Source organism: Cervus canadensis, chromosome 11 (assembly GCF_019320065.1).
Source record: "Cervus canadensis isolate Bull #8, Minnesota chromosome 11, ASM1932006v1, whole genome shotgun sequence".
Taxonomy (NCBI): Eukaryota; Metazoa; Chordata; class Mammalia; order Artiodactyla; family Cervidae; genus Cervus; species Cervus canadensis.
This window is the reverse complement of record NC_057396.1, coordinates 45,750,132-45,775,223: the sequence shown is the minus strand read 5'-3', so window position 1 is coordinate 45,775,223 and position 25,092 is coordinate 45,750,132. Positions and strand designations below refer to the sequence as shown.

The window sequence follows — 25,092 nt, the reverse complement described above, 5'->3', positions numbered from 1 at the left end:
GCAGGATTTCCTCCCCATTGTCCTTAGCCCCTACCAAAGATGGCAGGGTTCAGGTCCTGTTGAATGTCTTGGTGATTGGAACATCTAACCCACTGGGCTCTCTGCTCCAAGTTATCTAAGTAGACCTTCAATTTCTATCTCCAGAAATGGGTCACTTCAGAAGAACCAGTTTTGACAGGACATGCTGGATAGTGATCACCCTACACTCCCTCCCTTCCTCGCCTTATTTCTCTCTCCCAAGTAGAAAATACATGTAATTTTGATATGCAAAGGCTGTAAATGATACACATCATGATTCATTCCAGTCTTGATGTATGATTTTTATTATTTTGCTCCGATGTCTCCACATCAGTGAATATGTGTTAACTATAACTTCTTTCTTGGATCCCAAAGAGGTAACACAGTCATTTTTAAGGGTTAACAAAGGTATTTGTGTGATGGTGATTGAAGGGAGGGGAGGGAGATGGTAGTAAGCAAAGAGACAGCTCCCATGAAGTGTTTATGTTTCTATATATATGGGGGTGTATTCATGTGGAATCTGCCAATGTCATCTATGTGGTTCTATTGGAGATTATTTTTCCATAAGGGTGATGTTTATCTTGGTTGTAGCTGTGAGTATGTAGGTTTGTTTGTGTGGCTATATGTGATTTTAGCCTGTGTGTGTGTGAGTACACAGAATATGTGCCAGCTGGTCTCCCTGGCAGCTGTGTCCTGTCATGTATAATATTTTGTGAATAACGTCTATAATTCCACACTTATTGTGTTTATGTGATCTCTGTTAGTTGGTATATGATATGCACCTATGTGAGAATGGTTGGAGAGCATGTGTATCTAATGAGAATAGATGCCTCCTTTTTTCCTCATATTTTAATATGTAAATGTAGAATGTAATATGTAATAATGTAGAATGTATTAATAATATATAAATGGTAGGGTGTAGAATGTAGAATGTTGCATATTTGTAACAACGTAGACTATATAATACACATAAGTGTGTGGAATATGTAGTGTTGGGATGGCTGTGTTTTTTGGCTTGTTTATCTTTGGGTGTATGCCTGTGATGCAAAGTATTTGTGATTTGAAATCCTTTTGTGTAATATATATGTCTTTAGTCATATATAGATGGAATATAATATCTGAAGGGTATGTGTTTACAAATGTGTGTGTGTATGTATTGTTTGTGATTACTATGTTTTAAGGCATATTGCACTCATTTGTTCAATGGGTGTGGATTATAAGGCACAAGAATGTGCCATAATGAACTGGGAAACTGTTAGGTAAAAATGTTCACAGTGAAGAATTATAGGTAGAAAATAATGTAGGTTCATTTGAGGGAGATGAAAGAATACTGAAGTAAGACTTATAAGGTTAAAATCCTGGAAATATCATAAAATGGCATACTGTAAAACCTCTCTGGACCTCATTTCCTCTTCTTAATAATGAAGCTATAATGGCAGTGATGCTGTAAAGCTTAAATCCTACGAACCTCCTATGTAAACTGAAAAGTGTAAGCATGCAAGAAATGATCATATTCATGGTTGTCTCATTGTACAGCTTTAGGAAACGACATCCACATCATGGTCCATGTGAATGGTGCTCCTATGTTGTGCAGTGCATCACCAGTTTGGCCTCGTGTGGCCATCCTGATTTACTGTTATTAATGAAAACATTATTTACTATCTCGTAATAAATTGTTTTCACAGAGCTCCAGACAAGTTGACATTTATTTTCCCATGCTGGTGTCTGATTTACAAGTGATGTTCAAATTTACAAATGAAATTCAAAGAAAACACAATCTTGCCAAGAAGTTCAAAAGACATTGTGGGGTGGGGATTAGAGTCAATAGAGGTTAGGATCACTAGCTTTAATATTTGGGCTCATTGCTTAGTCTACTGCACCTCAGTAATTTTAGAAATTGTAGGTGCTGTAAAAAAGGAAATATAATGTACCCCCTGTTGGGTGGTTGTGGGGGTTAAATAGAATAACAGATGTGAAAACACATGGAAAAGAAACAGTGATCGATACACGATGGTGGTAATGGTTTTAAATAATAAACTGATTAAATGAGGTATATTCATTCCATTTTAGGGAATATTCAAACAAGACACTTCACCTTTCATAAGGCCCTGCTGTATCAAGGCCAGAAGCTATTCTCTTATCCAGGTTATGGTGTCTCTGGTTTTAGAATAACTCATGGCCTTCTTTCTCAGGAGACCTTGGGAAATCTTGGAGTCCTCTAGAATCTCTTTATTTTGATAACTGGTGGTGACTGGGGTAATTGTCGCTGGTTTGAAAACTTGGCGAAGTGCCAGACTACATTAAGGGCTTCCCTGAGGCTCCCACAGATTCTGTTTCCCTCAATCACAAACTTTAAAGCTTTTTTTTTTTCCAACTGGATGTTTATCCCTCTGTCATAGAGCTTAAATAGTTTTATGATAGCTGTATATTTATCTTCCATCACAGAACTGAAATATCCATATACATAGCTGTCTGTCTCCCTTGAGGACAAGGACCAGGCTTCTCTGTCTCCAGGGCCTGACATACTGTATGCTCAATGGCTGTCTGTCTGGGACCTCCTGGAGAGAAGGAGAGCCTGAGTAGGTTCTGGTTTACTTACTTAAAATAAACCAAATTCACTTATCCCTCTCCAAACCCCTTCCAACCCCCATCCACACTCATCTCTTGTTCCTGTCTCTATAAATTATAGTCCTTAGTTTGACAGGTACAGTTTTATAAAGTCAACAAAGTACTTTCCCTACCCATTAATGATCATTTATGATCTAAAACCCACATTATACTGCAGATAATATTTGGTTAATTATTCCCCACTACAGAGGCAGGATCTTTCTGTATTCTCGACTCAATGCCCTGTGAATCTTGAAGTTCTCCAACCTGGTAGGTAGGAACAGTCACTTTCTGTGACCCTATGTGAACCCTGGTTGGGGATGCCATCTCTAATATTTCCAGGTGGTTCTGTCCCAGTCTTAAGCAGCTTGTTCACATGCCTGTAGGCTCAGTACTCAGCTGGATTCTTGCAGAGGAACCTCTACATGTCTCTAGAGTTCTCTGTCTCTCTTTAGATCTCTCACCTCCAATAACTGGTCTTCAAATTCTAGCTAGCTGGGGCTTCCTGGATTATCAGCTCTACATCCTTAACTTAAGATGTCTTCTGGACTCTGCATTCTCCTTCCCTGGACTGCAGCAGGGAACCTCTCAAGGCAGTAAGCTGGGGAAACCCCAGGTTCACTCCATTTGTTTTCCATGCCTCAGGGCTCATTGTCCTTCATTGCCTGATATCCAGTATCTTGCAAACTTTTGTTTTTAATGTGTGCTGTCTATTTTAGTTTCCTTCAGGTGGGATGTTCCCTCATGTTATTCTCTCTTGGCCAGAAGTAGAAGTCCCTGGAGTGTCTTTCACACCCTCTCAGTCTATGGGAGTTTGAAAGAAGCAACAAAGATGGCTCCAGGGTAATAGCAATGAGTGACAGGCTGCAGATTTACAGGTACCTGGAGATCTTGTAATTGCTAGTTTTGATATGGTCTGAGTTGGAATTTTCTGATTTAACATTGTCTAATTTTGCATAGCTTATATCAGCACGCTCTGTGTTGTGAATTTAAAACTTGCAGTTGTGAAATTGATCAGTAAAAACACAAGGAGAAACCAATGAAAATTCACTTTGCTTTATTAATAGATTTATTAAAAATTATTTAAATATGTAACATACTTAGTTTCTCATTCCCACTGATCTCTAACCCTCTAAAATGTTCTCTCACTATTTTTGCCCTTAAGAGAGAAACCAGATGGCATTGGTCTTATATGGCTGGTGCTGGAGGTAGGGGAGGGCTAAGGAAACCACATCCTCCTTTCTCAACAAGAAGTTCAAGGCCAGGGAATAGAAGGCAGAGGCATGGTCCCCAGGGATCCCTGTTATGAATTAGCTAGAGACGTGCCCTAGAACCTGGGGGATAAAGAAGACACAGTCCTACAGCTTTCTGGAAAGTCAGATGGGTCCACTGGGATGCAGGCCCAGCAAGGACCAAGCAGGCACCACCCATAGAAGGAAGGTGGAGGCCAGAGAAAGTTTCAGGAAGATGATGAGTTGGCACCTAATCACAGGGTCTCCCTGAAAGCATATCCTGCTTTTTCTCTGGTGGAGTTTGATGAGGCTGGGGGAAATTTAGAGAAAGCCTCTCCCAGAGACCAAGGCCACACACATGAGTTTCTCTAGACTCTCCGTACACATTCACCCTAACTTCACGTTGGGAACTGGCAGAAATACTCCAACTGGCACAGGGCCCATCTGGGGAGGACTCTAGAGACCCCTTACTCACTACCCCTTCTTCCCCATACCCCAAGCACACCTTCTCAGGACACAGCAGCCCAGAAGGACATCAGTCCCACAGTTGGCTATGAGGGGTATCTGAGGATAGACCATCTGGGCAGTGCCCTACCCCCATCAGGGAGAAGCCAAAAGAAGGGAGGAGATATGACAGAATAAATAAGCCTGACAAGGGAGGGGGCGGAGACTGAGAGGGCGGCCCTACCGTACAGCCTGCCAGATCACTGCTAGAAGAGTCCTGGAGAAAAGGGCACTTGTTCCTTCAGTACAATTGAGGTGAGTGTGGGAGACTGGAGGTGACTCCGGGGGTGTGGGTTTCCTGGATCTAGGGGTCCTTCATTAGACCTGCTAAGTGAATGAGAAACCAGGCCAGGGAGAACAAGAAGTAGGGAGTGGGGTCGGGGATGTGAAGGAGGCCCCGGACTCAAAGGACAGACGGCCTCAGCAATTTCTGTGCTCATGTGGTGAAGGGAACGTGGTTGGTGCTGGATGTTTCTTTCGCAGTTTTTAAGACATTTTCCTGTGATCAGTTTACTGGGGCACCCATCTTGAGCCTGGGGGGAATGGGGCTAAATGAAGGTGGTGGGTTGAGAGCAGACGGGGCTGGGACCACTCTAGAGTTGTACTGGGGTTTGGTGTGTGAACAGGGCTGGTCCCACCCAGGTTATTGGTGTGGTTGAAGCTCAGTTTATGATCAGGGGTCAGATTATAGCCCTGTGTGGGATGTGGGCTCTGAATGGGGTCTGGGCTCATGCTGTACTTTACATCAGGAGTCAGGCTGTGCTGAGTTTGGAACTTAGCACAATTCCTGGGCTTCTGATAGTGACCCAGTCCATGTCTAGGATCAGGATTCAGTCTTCAGCCCACTTAAAAAACTGGATTTTGTGTCCACGCTGTGACTTCTCCTGCCTTACACGTTTTAGGCGCACCCCTCCCCTCCCCCGCCACACACATATGCACACACACTGAACCACTTGCAGCTTTTCAAACAGGGTGTGTTCTCGTTCTCTCTGGGTCTTTGCATTTGTAGAATGCACTTCTGAAAACAAATTAGATCAAGCCTATTGCTTAATTTCCCCCAAGTCACTCAGAATTAAATCAAAGCTCCTGGCCATGTCCTGCAAGTCCCTACATGAGCTGTCCCCTCCTCTCCTCTCTGACCTCATCTCCTACAACTCTCCTGTGCTCCTGATACTCTGGCCACCTTGACCTTCTTCTTCCTGTGAATCCCCAAAGCAGAAGACCTTTTTCTCTTCCCTCCCCTGCCTGGAACGCTCTTTGCCTCGATCTTAGAATGGCCGGCGTTTTCTCATCACACATCCCTCAGTTGGCATATCACAACCTCAGAGAAGCCTTCACTGACCCCCTGTCTCAAATAGGGCTGTCCTGCCCCTGTCCTTTTCTATCCCATCACTCTGTCCTACCTTCAGGGTACTTATCTTTATCTGAAATGTTTTGGCTTATTTGTTTCTTTTCTGTTATGGCTCTCCTAGTGCTTGAGCTCCAGAGGAGCACTGATCTTTTCTGTTGTATCCACTGTTTTATTTCCAGTTTTGGGCACATTGTAGGCGCTTGATGTGTTTTGTCATCTAACTGAATGCTGCTGGCCCCGTGTCCCCAACCCTGCTAACTGTGACTGGCCCTGCAAGTCTTGGCTCAGATGTCACCTCCTCAGAGCCTGACAAGTTGGTGAACTATTTTCTGCTTTGTTCTGAGCCGCTTGTACTTACCCCTGCCCTAGCATTTATCACAACATGTTATGATAGCTGCATATTTGTCTCAATTTCTCCCCCCTCCCCCCCACGGGAAGGCTGAAACATGACTTGTTCACTCTGTATTTTAGTATCTCTGGTGCTTAGTCTGGCATAGTCTGATATTTGAAAAAACAAAAAAAATGTATATTAAAGTCCAAGTTCAGGCTATTCTGCTGCATATAGACGATAGTCAAAGAAGCTCTGAAGGTCTCTGATAAGGATCAAAATGTGAAGGTGTGTGGGAACCTTATTGCCTCTGGTCCTACTTGGGAAGTGGAGGGGCAGGGCCATGAATGCTTGGAGCTCTGACTGGGGTTGATTTTGGAGGGACAGACTGGATTGAGTGAAGGGAATGGGGATGAGAGGGAGAGTGGTGTTGGGTGCCTCACTCTGCCTTTTGTGAGTCAGAAATCGTACTCTCTCATCTTTCCAGTCTCTTTGTGGCCATTCTAAAAAGAATGGCCGAGACCCTGTAAGGGTTCATGTGCATTATAAAATACAAGCAAGCTATGAGGGGCAGAAAATGCAGATGACTTGGGTGGATGTGGTGCTCTTCTAGAGTCTTCCCTGGTGGCTCAGCGGTAAAGAATGTGCCTGCAATATAGGAGACGCAGGTTCGATCCCTGGGTTGGGAAGATCCCTGGAGGAGGGCATGGCAACCCACTTCAGTATTCTTGCCTAGAGAATCCCATGGATAGAGGAGTCCATGGGGTCGCAAAGAGTAGGACACGACTGAAGTGACTTAGAATGCGTGAATCATACCCTTATAGAGTATGAAGAGAAGGTTCCCTCTCCATGAATTGAGTGATGAGCCCCGGTAGTCCTGCCAGTTACAGTATCACCCCTGAGGTCTGCTTTCCCTCGATGGCCTGGCAGTAATAGTCAGAGGTTCCCAGGTATTCCTGGGCTTCCCTCCAAGGACATTTTCTTCCAGATGTTCCCACAGATGCTGGCAGGGGCACCAGAGGCCCCCACCCCACTGTTCTAGGCACAGAACATTCTGTGTGTTTAGCCAAGGTAAGAGCAGTGATTGCAAATCCCTTCTTCCATTCCCTCTTTGTCCCCCTTCCCCACTGAACCCAAGTGGAGACAGCTGGTCAGGTGTCCTGAGTCCTAGAGAAGCTCTCTGGACTTACGGGATTTTTAAATTTTGGATTCCTTGGAGATTAACCTTGAAATAGTCCTTAAAAATCATTCAAAAGGAGACTGGGAGAGAGGCGGGGCAGTAGCTTGGCATATTGGAAAGCACATGGATATGATGCTGAGAGTTCTAATTAAGCCTCAACATCCTTGTTTGCAAAATGGGATTTATGATGTCTGCTTGACAGCTTGATGAGAGGCCTGTATTGAATGAGAAGGAAGTACTCAATAGAGGGTAAAGATTTTTACTTTCCACTGTGGGCCCTGCCCAAGTCACAGACAGAAGAATTGGGGCTGAAAGGCGGGAAGTGCCTAAGTCCCAGTCCAGGAGGGTCCTCTTTACTGCCCTCTTGGTTTCTCTTCCAAGGATCTAACTGGGCCAGGTGTTCTACTTGCCAAGCCCCTTTTCTACTTTGCCTCTGAGGAAGGTTTGATTAGCTTTCAGAAGGTGCAACACTATTAAAGACAGTTAAAGGGGAAAACATACAGGTATTGGAGTTGAACAGCCTAAGTCAAATTTCTGTTTTACCAGTCAACTATTAAACCCTGGGAATATTTAACTTTTGGTGGGGGGGGGGGGGGCTTCAGTTTTCTCACCTATAATGTAGCTGCTGCTGCTAAGTCGCTTCAGTCGTGTCTGACTCTGTGCGACCCCATAGACGGCAGCCCACCAGGCTCCCCCGTCCCTGAGATTCTCCAGGCAAGAACACTGGAGTGGGTTGCCATTTCCTTCTCCAATGCATGGAAGTGAAAAGTGAAAGTGAAGTCGCTCAGTCATGTCCGACTCTTAGCGACCCCATGGACTGCAGCCTACCAGGCTCCTCCGTCCATGGGATTCTCCAGGTAAGAACACTGGAGTGGGTTGCCATTTCCTTCTCCAATGCAAGAAAGTGAAAAGTGAAAATGAAGTCGCTCAGTCGTGTCTGACTCTTAGCGACCTCATGGACTGCAGCCTGCCAGGCTCCTCCATCCATGGGATTTTCCAGGCAAGAGTACTGGAGTGGGGTGCCATGTAGACATGATACATAAAAGTCTTATTATGGAGAATTGTTCCTGGGTTAAATAATCTCTATACAGGCAGGATCTGGCATTTTGTAGGCAGTCTGTGATTTCTATTTTAATCACAAAAACAATAGAATCAATGCTGGCAGTGATCTCGTTGTTCTCGTGGATAGTGTATCCCTGACCGCTTTTCCATGCTTCTCTGACATGGAATTTAGAGACTCTGGGGAAGAATCTGAGGATGGGCTGGGATGGGGGCTGAGCTGGCCTGAGGGACTGACTCCTGGAGGCCAGGGGGAAGGAATGTGGAGGATTGAAAGCTTCAACGTAGATTTCTGCCCCACCTCACTGGAGGCTCTAATGCCCTGTCCTCAAGAAAGGGCTAAGATTTTTTTCACAGTTCTCCAAGAAACATTCCCGAGGCTTGTTAAAATGGTGTGACTTTTCAGAGAAAATCTCAAGCATAGAGCTATCCCCTGGGGGTTTAAGGCAGTGCAGGCTTTCTAAAAAAGAAAAAAACTCTTTCTTTGTTTATTTTTCCTTGATTATGTTCTGTTTTCAAAATAGAGTGATTTAGCTCCAATTTCCTTCAGAGCTTCCAAATGTTATCTGAGTGTGTGCCATGGTTCTAATTACTAACAGCTGCCCAGGCTGGCAGTCAGCTGGCAGGACTGTGGGAGGCTGGGGTGCTTCAGGGCTGAGCAGTCTGAAGGGTGATGCTTGGGTCGTTGGGTTGGCTCCCCCTCCAGGCCTTCATTTCTCTCCTGCTGCTGGCATCTGAGTTCCAGCCCAATTTTACCTCAGATAGCTGTCTACTTTATGCTGTCGAGGCACCTCTCTTCTGGGCCAGCTAAATCCTCCTCTCTCTGATTTCTGGTGTCTCCATCTCAATTTTCAGTCTTTGCCTTTGGGAGAGATTGGCTGCTAGTTAGTATGTGTGTATATATGAGAATGTGCTTGAGGTAAAGTGGAAATTAAGGTGACAAATGGGGGGGGGTGATAAAAAGTTTTTGGAAACCTCAGACATTTTAAGAGCCCTTATTCCCCATTTTTAAGCAAACATGAAAAAAAAAAAAACACACTTTGTACACTGTGATGCTGTTTTATGATGTCTTTTGACATTCCTGACCTCGTTGATTTTGCAACAGCACAATGAGATTATTATCATCCTCTGTATCTACTTGGACCCAGGACTTGATTTGTAGTCCCAGGGCTCCACTCAACACATCAGTTTACCCTCTAGGTAACAGGATTGAATGTGCCAACCCATAATTTCTTCTCAGTATATTTCCTAAGGCAGCACATCTTTATCCTGGGAACTGCCCAGTTTTGCATTGTCTGTCCATGTGAAATTTTGGATCGTATTGATATCTGACCCTCTGGAGCACCAGAGCCTTTTTGCTGACATCTCCAGGTCAGGGATCCTTGGTCACCCTCTCTCTTAGGTACAAACTGCTGCAAGTGTCACCGAGTCCAAGATCATTCTGTTTGCCACACGATAGGCCAATAAATCCGGGAGATGAGGTACTGAGGCAAGCGATATGACTTTGGAAAGCTGGCTGACTGAGAAAATGGCAGACTAGTGTTTCAAAATAATCATGTTGTTTTGGATGCCAGGGCTTAGATGCTAGGTTCTTTTATGGATCAGAGATGGGGGGAGGTGAGGAAACAAAGTAAAAGACCATTTAATTCTTGCAAATGTTTCCTACAATTATAAGCCTTTGGCAGGGGGATGTGTTGGTTTCACTTCCTTACAGTCATTTCACAGGTGGTATGAAATGGAGTATCTCCCGTCATATCAATAAACAAATATGCCACAGCTATCTGCGATTCCGGCCCTCCACATGTGAATTTCTGAGCCAAGCTGGTAAACAAGAGACAAAGGGCACCATTTCCCACACAAAGAACTCAAGAATGTCCCAGTCTTTCACAGGTGGGCAGGGTCAGGCTATCTGCCTGTGAGTCAATGGGACCATAGCACAGGGCAAGCCGTGCTTATAATAACAAAAGGGCTTCCCTCAGAGCTCAGTTGGTAAAGAATCTGCCTGTAACCCCTGGGTGGGGCAGATCCCCTGGAGAAGGAAACAGCAACCCACTCCGACCTTCTTGCCTGGAGAATCCCATGGACAAAGGAGCCTGGCAGTACAGCCCATAGGGTCACAAGGGCCTGACAGGACTTATCGACTAAACCACATAATAACAAAATCGGCAAAATAAGACTTAAAGTCACAGAAGCAGATCCAGTATGGAGTTAGATTTAACCCTTCCCAGTTACATATGTTCATTTTGCATTTATTTAGAGTCCAGGCTTTGCTCTTGCCCTGTTCTCCATGTATCCATTCTCATGCCCTCTGGATCCCTGAATGAGAAAGATCTTTTCTGTTTGATCCTAAAAATTCTTGTTTTGAACTTACAACACCCTGCTATGAATTTCCAGTTTTTTTCTCAAAAATCTCTATAGTTCAGACAACTGGCAGTCTTTCTTATCCCCTTGGCTGTGCTACCCTCATTAGACATTTACTGAGGAATTCTTCTTGTGATAAAACTCTTTTTTATTTTCAACAAACATTAACTAAACACAGAATTGGGTCCCTGCCATTTAGGAATTAAAAATTTAGTGACAAACAAACATAGCAATAATTCTAGTTCAGGATGGTGAATGCATAAAAAGAGACCTAAACAAAGTTCTTTGGGAGCACAGAACAGGAAACATTTAATTATACCCCAGGGGATCAAGGGGAAAGAGGTTCAGCAAAGTGCATAGGAGAGAGGCAGTAAACCAGGAGGTGGAAGATGCAATCTTGCCCAGTGGGAAGATAAGGAGGGAGATTTAGGAGGAAAGTGACAAAAAGAAGTTAAAAAAAAAAAAAAGACAAATAGAGGCACAAAATCAATGCTACATTTATGAAATGGTATGTATTCCAATGTGTCTGGAGTATAGGCGCCAGGGGAAGAGTGGTCAGAGAGAAACTAGGGCTGGATGCTGAAAGGCGGAGCTTTGCCCCTCCCTAGTAGTTCTGTCTTTATTCCAATTAATTTGAAGTTTTCAAAGGTATTTTTTAAAACAATAAATGGTGACCTAATTTCAATTGGGTAGAAGATTCTTGGGATTGTGCTGATAACAAAGTTAACACTAGGGGTATGGCTATGAGAATCAGAGTATTTAGCTTATGTGTCTGTTTGCTAAATTGTTTCAGTCCTATTCAACTCTTTGCGACCCTATGAACTGTAGCCGGTCAGGTTTCTCTATCCATGGGATTCTCCAGGCAAGAATGCTGAAGTGGGTTGCCATGCCCTCCTCCAGGGGATCTTCCCAAGCCAGGGATAGAACCCGGGTCTCTTAAGCCTCCTGCACTGGCAGATGGGTTCTTTACCATTGGCGCCACCTGGGAAGTCCTGTGTCTGTTTAGGCCACCATAATAGAAAAAGGGAAACACTACAGGAAAACAGTTAACAGCAACACATATAATTTTTTTGTGTGTGTGTGCAGATTTATTCTGTTCCAGGCATTGTGTCAAAAGCTTTAACACTGATCATCTCAGTTAAACTTTACATTGATTTCTATTAAGCAGGGACTATTATCCTCATTTTAGCAATGAGGAAACTGAGGCTTATAAAGGTTAAATGATTTGCCCCAGATAGTACAGCTAACAAAGTTGTTGCCTGGGTTTTAAATCCAGGCTCCATTTAAATTCAGTCTTAACAGCTGTACAATACTGCCCCTGGAAGACCTTGATTTTTGGACATGGAGAGTTTGATGTGCTTCAGAGACAACTAGGTGGATTCTTTTAGTGACTTTAGAATTGTGAATCTGGATACAAAAGATAATTCAGGCCTTCCCAAGAATATTTAGGAATCAACAGTTTACTGAAGGTTTACTGAAGCGGGTGAGATGGCTCAGGGAATGTATATAGATTGAAAAGAGCTCTGAGGATAAAATTCTGAGAGCACTATCACGTAAAAGCATGCTTAAGGGTCAAGTGAAGGAGGCTGAAGATCCAGAAAGAACCAAGAACTTATGATCAGAGAGAGATGAGGAGAAGCAGAAGGATCAAGGAGAAGTTTTAAGAAGGAGAGAAATAATCACAGTGTCATATACTATGGCGAGGTCAGTACAGAATATTTAAGTGACTTTGAAGACTCTGGTCTCTTAACCTGAAGTTCTTCATTAAGCATGACTCCTTAGAGCTTCTCCCTCCAGTTTTTGGAATTAAACTCTGTCCCTCTCTGTTCTAAAGCTTATGCTCTCAGTGTTTTCCCCTTTGTGTCTGGCCTGAGGGAACCTCTGGGTGACAGATCAATGGTGGAACAAAAACCATCAACACATTCTGGACCCAGTGAATGGTGTAAACCCCTCCTGATGCTGGCTGTGAGCTCTTCTCTGCATTCACCTGCTGTCTGGTAGCCCATGCAGAAGCCCCTACCTCAGTTATCAAGGACCAAATCTTAAGAACCTAGTCCTTCTTTTTTTCTTGCTATGCTGTGCTTAGTCGCTCAGTCGTGTCTGACTCTTTGCATGGACTATAGTCTGCCAGGTTCCTCCATCCATGGGGATTCTCCAGGCAAGAATACAGGAGTGGGTTGCCATGCCCTCCTCCAGGGGATCTTCCCAACCCAGGAATTGAACCCAGGTCTCCTGCATTGCAGGTGGATTCTTTACCGTCTGAGCCACCAGGGAAGCCCCCTTTTTTCTTACCAAGATAAAAGTCTTAAACATACCCTAGCATAATGGGAAGAGGAGAAAGCCACACACACACATACACACACATATAATATATACACCTATATATACAATTTATATAATCTAATAAATAATAGGAGCATGTGAATATACGTGAATGAATGGAGGAAAGGGAAAAAGGGAGAAAGTTAGTTAACTCTCTAATTGTTTCAACAGAGAGATGTGATCTGAGAAAACTCAAGTCTGATATTTCCCACCTCAGGAATCTCTACTTATATCCCTCACTTCAATAGCCAGATTTTGGGATGGTGGAACCCTGGTAAAGGATTGATTGTTCCTCCAGTGCTTCTAATGCCATCATCATTCATGTTTAGTCCTCTGTATCAGTTCCACTCTCTTCAGCCTTGTAGGTCCCCTAGAAACAGAACCTAAATAGAAATTCTTATTTAAAGGACATATTGTCAAGAGAAGATGAGTGAGGGAAATAGGATACAGCAGGGAAAGAAAATAATGTGAGGCTGTGGTTTCAGCTGGAGACCAGCTATAGGTTTGGTTCCTCAGGAAGCTTTGGAGCACACATTGCATCCCAGCTTTGGTCCCACCTGGAGTCAAGGAGGCTGGCCTTGTGTACCATTGTGTCAGGCACTCATTGACCTCTAGATCTGCCCTGGTGGGGATAACATGACTTTCTGGGTGGAGTGCCTCTCATTTGGTAAATAAAATTTTTCTGTAGAAAGGGGGAATTCTGACCCTGTCTTACTCAACATCCACTGCAGAAGGGATACAGATGCATTGGCTTGGTGAAGGGGATCTGAGTGGGACACCTATGGCATCCATTGCAGTCATTGTTCCTTTAATGATATAAACTGGGCAGTCTGAACAAGTGTAAGACTTTGGGTGAACATTTGAGCAAGAGTAAGAACGTAGAGTTAAAGTTCAGGATGGGTTTAGTGTATCTTTTTTTCAAAATTGAATTAAGGGTTACCATAATAAAATAGGTATTATTAAGTTTTACATTAAGTTTTAAATGACTGCAAAAGTTAAGTCTTTGTTGTTTAGCTGCTAAGTCATGTCTAACTCTTTCATGACCCCATGGACTGGAGCTGTCCATGGGATTTCCCAAGCAAGAATATTGGAGGGGATTGCCATTTCCTTCTCCAGGGGATCTTTCCAACCCAGGGATCAAACCCACGTTTCCTGCATTGGCAGGTGGATTCTTTACCATTGAGACACCTGGGAAGGCCATTATTAAGTTTTACATTGTTTTAAATAGCTAATGGATTTAAGCCTTAGGTTAATGCTAAAGTTAGGGTTAAGGCTAGAATTGGAGAGGTCATAAGAATTAGTGATAAGGTTATATTTCAGTGTTAGTCTGTGTTACTAGAGTATTCCTACATTGGACTGTGATTAGTCTTAAAGATAGTCTAATGATAGAGTTGATGATCTGAGCCACAGTCAGCTCCCGGTCTTGTTTTTGCTGACTGTATAGAGCTCTTGGCTCAGATCATGAACTCTTTATTGCCAAATTCAGACTTAAACTGAAGAAAAGAGGGATAACCACTAGATCATTCAGGTATGACCTAAATCAAATCCCTTATGACTATACAGTAGAAGTGAGAAATAGATTTAAGGGACTAGATCTGATAAAGAGAGAGACTGATGAACTATGCACAGAGGTTCATGACATTGTACAGGAGACAGGGATCAAGACCATCCCTATGGAAAAGAAATGCAAAAAGGCAAAATGGTTGTCTGAGGAGGCCTTACAAATATCTGTGAAATGAAGAGAAGCGAAAAGCAAAGGGAAAAAGGAAAGATATCCCCATTTGAATGCAGAGTTCCAAAGAATAGCAAGGAGAGATAAGAAAGCCTTCCTCTGTGATCAATGCAAAGAAATCGAGGAAAACAACAGAATGGGAAAGACTAGAGATTTCTTCAAGAAAATTAGAGATACCAAGGGAACATTTCATGCAAAAATGGGCTCAATAAAGGACAGAAACGGTATGGACCTAACAGAAGCAGAAGATATTGAGAAGAGGTGGCAAGAATACACAGAAGAACTGTACAAAAAAGATCTTCATGACCCAGATAATCACAATGGTGTGATCACTCACCTAGAGCTAGACATCCTGGAATGTGAAATCAAGTGGGCCTTAGAAGGCATCACTACGAACAAAGCTAGTGGATGTGATGGAATTCCAATTGAGCTATTTCAAATCCTGAAAGATGATGTTGTGAAAGTGCTGTACTCAATATGCCAGCAAATTTGGAAAAGTCAGCAGTGGCCACAGGACTGGAAAAGGTCAGTTTTCATTCCAATCCCAAAGAAAGGCAATCCCAAAGAATGCTCAAACTACTGCACAATTGCACTCATCTCACACGCTAGTAAGGTAATGCTCAAAATTCTCCAAGCGAGGCTTCAGCAATACGTGAACCGAGAACTTCCAGATGTTCAAGCTGGTTTTAGAAAAGGCAGAGGAACCAGAGATGAAATTGCCAATATCTGCTGGATCATCGAAAAAGCAAGAGAGTTCCAGAAAAACATCTATTTCTGCTTTATTGACTACGCCAAAGCCTTCGACTGTGTGGATCACAATAAACTGGAAAATTCTGAAGGAGATGGGAATACCAGGCCACCTGACCTGCCTCTTGAGAAACCTGTATGCAGGTCAAGAAGCAACAGTTAGAACTGGACATGGAACAACAGACTGGTTCCAAATAGGAAAAGGAGTACATCAAGGCTGTATATTGTTACCCTGCTTATTTAACTTGTATGCAGAGTACATCATGAGAAACACTGGGTTGGAAGAAGCACAAGCTGGAATCAAGATTGCCGGGAGAAATATCAACAACTTCAGATATGCAGATGACACCACCCTTATGGCAGAAATTGAAGAGGAACTAAAAAGCCTCTTGATGAAAGTGAAAGAGGAGAGTGAAAAAGTTAGCTTAAAGCTTAGCATTCAGAAAACTAAGACCGTGGCATCTGGTCCCATCACCTCATGGGAAATAGATGGGGAGACAGTGGAAACAGTGTAAGACTTTAATTTTTTGGGCTCCAAAATCACTGCAGATGATGACTGCAGCCATGAAATCAAAAGACACTTACTCCTTGGAAGGAAAGTTATGACCAACCTAGATAGCATATTAAAAAGCAAAGACATTACTTTGCCAACAAAGGTCCATCTGGTCAAGGCTATGGTTTTTCCAGTGGTCATGTATGGATGTGAGAGTTGGACTGTGAAGAAAGCTGAGCACCAAAAAATTGATGCTTTTGAACTATGGTGTTGGAGAAGACTCTTGAGAGTCCCTTGGACTGCAAGGAGATCCAACCAGTCCATCCTGAAGGAGATAAGTCCTGGGTGTTCATTGGAAGGACTGATGCTGAAGCTGAAACTCCAATACTTTGGCCACCTCATGCAAAGAGTTGACTCATTGGAAAAGAACCTGATGCTGGGAGGGATTGGGGGCAGGAGGAGAAGGGGACGACAGAGGATGAGATGGCTGGATGGCATCACTGACTCGATGGACATGAGTTTGAGTAAACTCCGAGAGTTTGTGATGGACAGGGAGGCCTGGCCTGCTGCGATTCATGTGGTCTCAAAGAGTCGGACACGACTGAGCGACTGAACTGAACTGAACTGAATGATAGAATTACAGTAGGTATTAAAGATAGGGGAGCACAGGGTAGTTAGGATAGAAGCAATGGGAGTTTTTACCATCTATGTCTGGTATGAACTTAGTCAACTACCTCTTCTCGGTGAACTACATGATTTAAAACAGTTAGAATTTTTGCTTCAGTATTTTATTTGTTTTCTGAATTCACTTTGAGGTGAGGCTAGTAAGTAAGACTGGGTGAATGCTCATTTGGGCCTTGAGTTATGAAGGATAGTTAGGTTGAATTTAGAATAGAATCAGAGTTTGGATAGGCAATGGAGTTAGAGTTCTTGTCAAAGAATAGGGCATGGAATAGGGAGGGGGGTGGTGGGGAGGAAGATGACAGAAAAATCTTAGAGGATCTGACAATGGCTTATCTTTGTATTCCAGCCTCTACCTGCCTGGCACTGGTTGCAGCTCAGCTTCTTCACAATGGTGGGTCCCAATGGCAATGAATCCAGCGTCACGTATTTCATCCTAATAGGCCTGCCAGGCTTGGAAGAAGCTCAGTTCTGGCTGGCCTTCCCACTGTGTTCCCTCTACCTTATTGCTGTGCTAGGTAACTTGACGATTATCTACATTGTGCGGACGGAGCACAGTCTACATGAACCCATGTACATCTTTCTTTGCATGCTTTCTGGCCTTGATGTTCTCATCTCCACCTCATCCATGCCCAAAATGATGGCCATCTTCTGGTTCAACTCCACTACCATCCAGTTTGATGCTTGTCTGTTACAGATGTTTGCCATCCACTCTTTATCTGGCATGGAGTCCACAGTGCTGCTGGCCATGGCCTTTGACCGCTATGTGGCCATCTGCCACCCACTACGCCATGCCACTGTGCTAACATTGCCTCGTGTAACCAAGATTGGCATGGCTGCTGTGGTGCGGGGGGTTGCACTTATGGCACCCCTACCTGTCTTCATCAAAAGGCTACCCTTCTGCCAATCCAATGTCCTTTCCCATTCCTACTGCCTGCACCAAGATGTCATGAAGCTGGCCTGTGCTGACATCCACGTCAATATCATCTATGGCCTCATCGTCATCATCTCAGCCATTGGCCTGGACTCACTTCTCATCTCTTTGTCATATCTGCTTATCCTCAAGACTGTGTTGGGCTTGACACGTGAAGCCCAGGCAAAAGCATTTGGTACATGTGTCTCTCATGTGTGTGCTGTTTTCATATTCTATGTACCTTTCATTGGATTGTCTATGGTGCACCGGTTTGGCAAGCCGCGTGACTCCCTCCTGCCCATCATCCTGGCCAACACCTACCTGCTTGTTCCTCCCGTGCTCAACCCTATTGTCTATGGAGTGAAGACAAAGGAGATCCGACAGCGTATCCTTCGTCTTTTTCATGTGACCACCCACACTTTGGATCCCTAAGGGGTCAAATTTCTTTTTCGTGCAAAGTCTTTCAGTTCAGATTTTAATATCAACATTTTGGAAGACAGTATTAGGAAAAAAATTCTTAATAAAAACACAACTGATCCTTCAAAGATGAAACTGGTTAGAGGATCTCCATGTGTGTAGGGTCAGCAGAACTGTATACTCCCAATCCTTATTTTTCAATATTATTTTTCCCTTTAGTTCTTTGGGGTAGTTGAGGTTGGAGGGTTATTACTTCCTATTTGGTTGGAATTCAGTTCAATTTTCAAGTCCAAACCATTCAGACAGTTGCTTGTGCTAATAGTTCATAGCATTCTGAGATAAGGGTGATATTTCTAAAGGATGTTTACCAAAGGTTTGAGTATGACAAAAATTAAATATAAGAACATAATACAATTAGATAATCTGGCTTAAAACTGATTTCCTCTTCAGAATCCCCTACCATTTGGATCTTAGGAAAGGAGACATACCTGAATTTCCCTCTTCAAAGTGATCTCCACAGAGAAAACATGATTTCTTTTTTTTTCTGACTACCAGTTCTAAAGAAGAGGATTGAAAGTAAATTCACAAGAGATTACATTTATCTACATTAATGAAAGATGATACTGTATCTGAGCATTTTCATAGACTCTGGATAGTTTTCCTTATTTTCCAATTTTCTTATCAACCTTTTGATTTCGGCAGGAATATGATTAGTGTCCCCATTGTACTGATGGGGAAACTGATGTTCAATGAGATCACACGGGCTTAAAACACTATCTTTTGATGCCCAATCCCATATTTGAGGAGGGGTTGTTAGACTACTGGGGTAGTAAGTCAGACATTCTAGAGTCTTGAATTTTCTGTATTTAAGTTCCTTTCTCGTTCAGTGTTGTATTTAGGAATTCCCTGTTAATGTTGTTGATGGCTGTAACTTCAAAGGTTCCCAGACTACTTGCCATTGTACTTATGTCGTAGCAACAGAAATATGTTTGGGTAATTCCCAAACAGTGGCTATTTCGGGTAATAGTATGATTAGTAGTTGGGGCATTCACTGGATATCTGGAGAGACACTTTATAGAGAAATGCAGCTGAGAAAACTTAGAAGCTCATGGCAGAAAGGACAGGGCTGGTACCATAGACCAGGGAGTCAAGAGCACAAAGCATTGTGAGACTGAGTAGGGGCAGTGGCCCAGGTGACTAGTGAGGAAGAAAAGCTAAGGCAAGCATAGGCCCGCAGAAAGTGAATAGAGCATAGAAGTGGACAACATGTATTCCCAGGGTTCTGAGATACCCTGCTGGGGACACCCACAGCATCAAAGTGCCACGGGTTTGATTCCTGGTTGGGGAATTAAGATCCAACATGTTGTGTCATGCAATACAGACTTTTTTTAAAAGACTGTATCCCTGATGGCTGTATTTAGTGTGAGTATGGTTCCAAAGGCCCACTCAGGAGCCCCACAGGCCAAGTATAGCATTTCCAGAAGGAAGCCAAATGGGAAGAATGTGTGTGGGCGTTGCAGGAGTTCAGGAGTAATGAATGGAGGAGGAATGAGATCTCCACCCACAGGGGAGTGCTAGGCAGACCTAAGGAGAGGTAGTTAAGTGTGAGAAGCAGGTAGGAGAGTAGAGAGCATGGCACATGGCTGAACAGACTTTTCTGGCCATGGCCAGAAGCACAGGACTACTTGGTAGAAAGGATATCAGGAGAGCATATCCAATTTCTTGGACTGGAATCCAGAAGATGAGAATTGTGAGCAGTGTGGAATCTGCTATACCCAGTGAGTGGCGACCAGCAGATCGAGGGATATAAATTAGTCAATGCCAGCTAGGGTCACTCTGAACTGTATAGAGGATCATCCCAGTTCCCAATAGTGCCCTAATACTGAGATTGAAAGAAAGAAACAGAATGAGAGAGAAGATAAAGACTTTTTTCTTATTAGGAAACCAGTATATGATCACAGTAAACAAAGATCTTAGACATTCTGAAAAAATAACAGAAATAAAAATGTAATAAAAACTCCAATAAACTTGTCACCCTAAATAAAAAAAAAGTACTGCTGGCCTTTTGGTGTTTATTCTTCCAGACTTCAAATAAGTATTTGTATACATGCTTCTGTATGGGCATATGATAAATGTGAGTATCTGTTTTATAGTTGAAATCCCACAAGAGTCATAGATAAATGAGTAAAAAGAGACAAATCAGACAGACACATTTTTTACTTTTATTTCTGGGGATGCAGCTATTATCTTAGATTTCAAAAGAGATTCCAAGTGTATAATAATTAATATGCTCAGGATAAAGTTTCATGGTTTTGATCCTAAATGGATTAAGCATTTGGTGAATGTAAACACACATGCACACACATCAACACTTCCACTACCTTCCTGTGTTTCTCAATAAGTACTAAATGCCAGATTTAGGGATAAAACTATATTTGGTCATTTACTTCAGTACTTACTGGGTCATCCGGAGGGCCCAGAGGTAAGAACTAGGATGAAAAGAGAGGCTGCCTTTTTTAGGAGAGTTGACTGGGAATTAGAAGTTTCCTGGGTAGTTTTAACAGTAAAAAATCTGCCTGCAATGAGGGAGACCTGGGTTTGAACCCCGGGGTTGGGAAGATCCCCTGGAGAAGGAAATGACAACCTATTCCAGTATTCTTGCCTGGGAAAACCCACCGTCAGAGGAGTCTGGTGGGCTACAACTCATGGGGTTGCAAAGAGTCAGACATGACTGAGCAACTAACACTTTCACTTTTAAGAACTTTATCATATACATTTTACCTGGACATCATTTTATTGGCCCCATTTCCTTTGTTTAGATATTCTTGTCTCTGGCCCCACCATTGCAGCTAATTGGACCTTTGCTGGGTCCTAGAAAAGTCAGAACAACATGAAATTTCAGTCTTTAAGTCACTTACTCATTTTTTTTTTCTTTTTAGGTTTTACCTAGAAATGATTCATAAACATGTCTTGTGTTCTCAGTTATGACTACCAGCTCTCTACTCCAGATACTCCCCTGCTGCTTGGACAATTGTCAAAACCTTCACACTGGTCTCCTTGCTTTGAATATCATTTGCACCAGTTCTAAATCCCACAGAGCTAGTAGGAGTTTTTTCCAAACACACCTCTGATTAACTTCCTTGCTTAAAATCCATCAAAGATCTTTTGTTACTTCCTGTAAAAAGTTTTTACTTCTCAGAAAGACAGTAGGCTACACCTTTTCCTTTTATACCTGTTCCTGTCTTATTTTTTCAGTATAATATTTATAATTCTTCCCCACAACATATTATTCAGCTACTGGGTGTCTCTGACTGATATTATGAATTTTTAAAGCCTTTGTTTCACTCTGTCCCATTGTGTGAACTGATCTTTTGCCCTTTTTTTTTTTTTTTTTTACTCCTTATAAAATGAAGCTATCCATGATTTGTCAGGCCAGAGGAAGTATTTTCTCTTCAGTGTGCTCTGACTTCTTGAAGATTTTTAGAACTGGACCGTTTTCAGTTCAGAAAAGCTAGAATGAGATCTCTTGAGTTCTATCTGTTTAAGATAATAACATATCTTATATCACCCTTTTAATTAAGTTGAGGAAAGATTCCCTTGTATGCAATGGACATACCTGTGGAGGGTCATTCCCTTCCACTATGGCTGGCCTTCTTCACATAGGCAGATCTGAACTTGGGAAAGGATTGTATTATAACATTGGTTTAGGCTTTCAGAGTTGGTGTTCTTGTTTATCTCTTAAGCAAAGTACTTTCAAACTTCCTGTCCATTCCCCTGGAGTCTCATAGATTTTTTATCTTATATTTGATCCGAAGAATATGAAGCTGATGCAGAACCAGATTGTAATTTACTATTCCTAAGGAAGCCAACAAGGATGTAGAGCTCTTAACTCTAACACACTTGAAGAATAAAGATATGAAGACTGTTGGAAATCTGAATTGTGGTTATAGGAGGGGATGCAACTGTCAGTGTCAGACTTCACCATGGAATCTGTCAGGCAAGTGAGTCTCTTGGAGAAAAAGACACTCCTGAGTGGGGTTACAAGAGTTAGTGCTTAGGCAGGTGGCACCATATCACATGATTAACACATTTATTCACTTGTTCAATAAAAATTTATGAAAAAATGAAAAATGGCTTTTTCATGTCTTTTTTTCCTCTAGATTTTCCTTTTCCTTAATTCACACTTTGCCTAGAAAAATCCTATACATTTTGCAAGATGAAATAAAAAGCCTTCTCCCCTTTGTAGAGGTTTGTCTGATCTTCCTAGGAAAGTTCTGGCATGCATGGATTTATCGTCATTAGTGATCTCTTGCACTGAACTTTATTATGGTATGTATAAATCTATACTCTGTGTATTTACATGTCTTTATCCTGGCACAAGATTGTGAACTCCTAGAAAGAAAGGACCGTGATTAAAATATTTCTTAGCCTTTCCTTCTCAGCACTGCTTCTGGTACAAAGTAAATGGTGAATGTCCATTTGTATTATGAAGAAGCCTCATTGTCTTCCCACTGCATGAGAACAGACTAGGAACTGTCAGTGCTTGCTGAGGGTAGCAGGATCCTATGAGGCTACAGAAAGTGTCTTTTGGGTATCCAGACTCTGTAGCATGTCATAATTACATCAGCCTTTGTCTTTCCCCCTTAGGACCCTGAACATGGCCTCCCTGATGGGCTTGGACTTGACACTATAGATGACAGGGTTGAGCGCAGGGGGTACCACTAGGTACACATAGGCAACAAGGGTATGTACCACAGTGGGAAGGTGCCTCCCAAAATGGTGAATCATGGACATGGAGACACCTGGAATAAAGAAGACAAAGACAGCCAGGATATGGGAGGCACAGGTGTTGAGGGCCTGGATGCGCTCCCTGGGAGAGGCCAGACTCAGGACCATGTGCAGGATGAAAGTGTAGGATAGGACAATGAGCAGGGAATCTATGCCCCCAGTGGACACAACCACATAGAGCCCATAGCGTATATTGAGGCTGATGTCAGCATAGGCTCTCCTCATCACATCAGGATGGAAACAGAATGAGTGAGATAGGACATTATTGCCAGGGCAGAAGTTTAGATGCTTAATCAAAAACAGCACAGCGAAGAGGCACAGGGTAGCATGGGCCAGAATGGCCAGCCCAATCCTGATGATGACACTGTCTGTGAGGACAGAGGCATAGAGCAGGGGGTTGGAGATGGCCACAAAGCGGTCAAACGACATGGCCAGGAGCACTGAGGACTCCACCACGGAGAAGGAGTGGAGGAAGAACATCTGGGCCAGACAGGCATTGAAGCCAATGAGCCAATGGTCAAACCAGAGCACAGCCAGAGTGGTGGGCATTGTGGACAAGGTGAGGTCCACGTTTCTCGGTGAGGGCCAGCATGGACAGGAAGTAGTACTTGGGCTGGTGCAGGCTAGGGGTCCTCCTCACAGCCAAGAGGATCAGGCAGTTCCCAGTGAGGGCCACAGTGTACATGGAGGAGAAGGGGATGGAGATCCAGCCATGAACAGCCTCCAGGCTTGGGATGCCAGTCATCAGGAAAGCAGGTGGCTGGCAGAAGGAGATGTTGGCAAAGGACCAGGAAGAGAGCATCTTTAGTTTACAGATCAGGTCTCCAGAAAGATGTGACTTCTTCAATCTGAGCAGGCACTGAGAGGATCCAGAGAAAAGAAAAATCTAATATTGAATCCGAATTCTAAAAATCAAGTCCCATACCTGATCAAGTCCCAGTACAATCAAGTAACTGGTTGTACTGTTTACCAACATGTCTAAAACCTAATGATAATAACAATTTAAATATTGGCAGACCCCCTATTATATTCCATGTACTATGCTAGTGTTTTTGTCTAGATTTTCTCATTTCATTATCAAAGTCATAAATTTCTTTTTAAGGCTGTTCCCCCTCAACCACAGTATTGGACCCTATGAGTCACGTCACTAAGACATAATTTTATCTTGCAAAAGTTTACCATCCCTAATGTTGAGCCTAGGTATGAGCTGATGAAATTTCTCTGTAGCGAAATAGCAATTAGAATTCAGAGAATCTGATCACTGTCTACTTGCTCAAATTGAGGATGTATTGCTATGTGCATTGGGATATAAGAAGAATGCCTGTTTGGAGAGAGAGAGGGACAATTGAATCAGATATCCAGGGAGAGGCAAGGATGAGAGCTCATGCAGCCTGATAGAGAGAGGGTCTGAAAGAGTGACTAGCTGCTTTCTTCCCCCTGGAGATGTCCTTACACTTCCTGAAACCAGGAATTCCTAAGGTGCTATGTTTCTCTTGCTTTTGACTTTTGTATAAAACATTTTGAATATAATAAATGGATTGATTTGTGCATAAGCATTTTTGACTGAATTTCTCCATCTCAGAACCAGCAGAGACTTTGGACAAGGCCACCCTTCCCCTCCCATTATACCGATGAGAAAACTGAGACTCAAAACTCTAGTGGCTGGCCTCTGAGTGAACTGCTCCTATATTGTAGTCCTTGACATTCAATCTGAGTCTCTCTGACTCCAAATCCAATATTCTTTCCAGCGACTTCTTCAGATGAGACAAAGTATTTGAAAACTGTCTTAAGCGCAAAGCACCACAGGCATGATTTTTGTTATTATTGTGTAATATGTATTTCTTTAAATTTTTCACTGTATATTATTCCTTTAATCTTCACAATTATCTTGTGATGTAGACTCTGAAGGGATTACTATCCTTACTTTAGGGATAATGTAACTGAGATTCAGAGAAGTGACTTGTTTATGCTACTCCTCTGCTTAAAATCTTTCAGTCATTCCTCAGTGCACTCTGATAAAATGCTTGCGATATGATGTTATATGGTGATACTGACCCCTATCATTTCAAACATTTTTTTAAATTGGGATATAGTTGATTTACAATGTTGTGTTAGTTTCAGGTGTATAGCAAAGTGAATCAGTTATACACATACATATATATACTCATTTTTAAGATTCTTTTCCCATATAGACAATTACAGAGTGAGTAGAATTCCCTGTGCTATATAGCAGGTCCTTATTAGTTATCTATTTTATATATAGTAGCGTGTATATGTCAGTTCCAAGCTCCCAATTTATCCCTCTCAACCCCACCTGCCTAACTCTCCACCCTTATCACAGAACAGAAAAGTTCTTGCT

General features: G+C 42.8%; 1 protein-coding gene and 1 pseudogene across 1 annotated transcript; one reads left to right on the top strand and one right to left on the bottom strand.

Moving 5' to 3' along the window:
• Positions 1-4,454: 4,454 nt before the first annotated feature.
• Positions 4,455-19,986, top strand: LOC122450261 (olfactory receptor 51E1). The gene is made up of 2 exons (XM_043482504.1): positions 4,455-4,616; positions 16,965-19,986. Exon 2 carries the CDS (start codon positions 17,007-17,009, stop codon positions 17,958-17,960), a length of 954 nt encoding a protein of 317 aa, XP_043338439.1. The 5' UTR covers positions 4,455-4,616; positions 16,965-17,006; the 3' UTR covers positions 17,961-19,986.
• Positions 19,987-22,568: 2,582 nt separating this feature from the next.
• Positions 22,569-23,695, bottom strand: LOC122450425 (annotated as a pseudogene).
• Between the last annotated feature and the right edge of the window lie 1,397 nt (positions 23,696-25,092).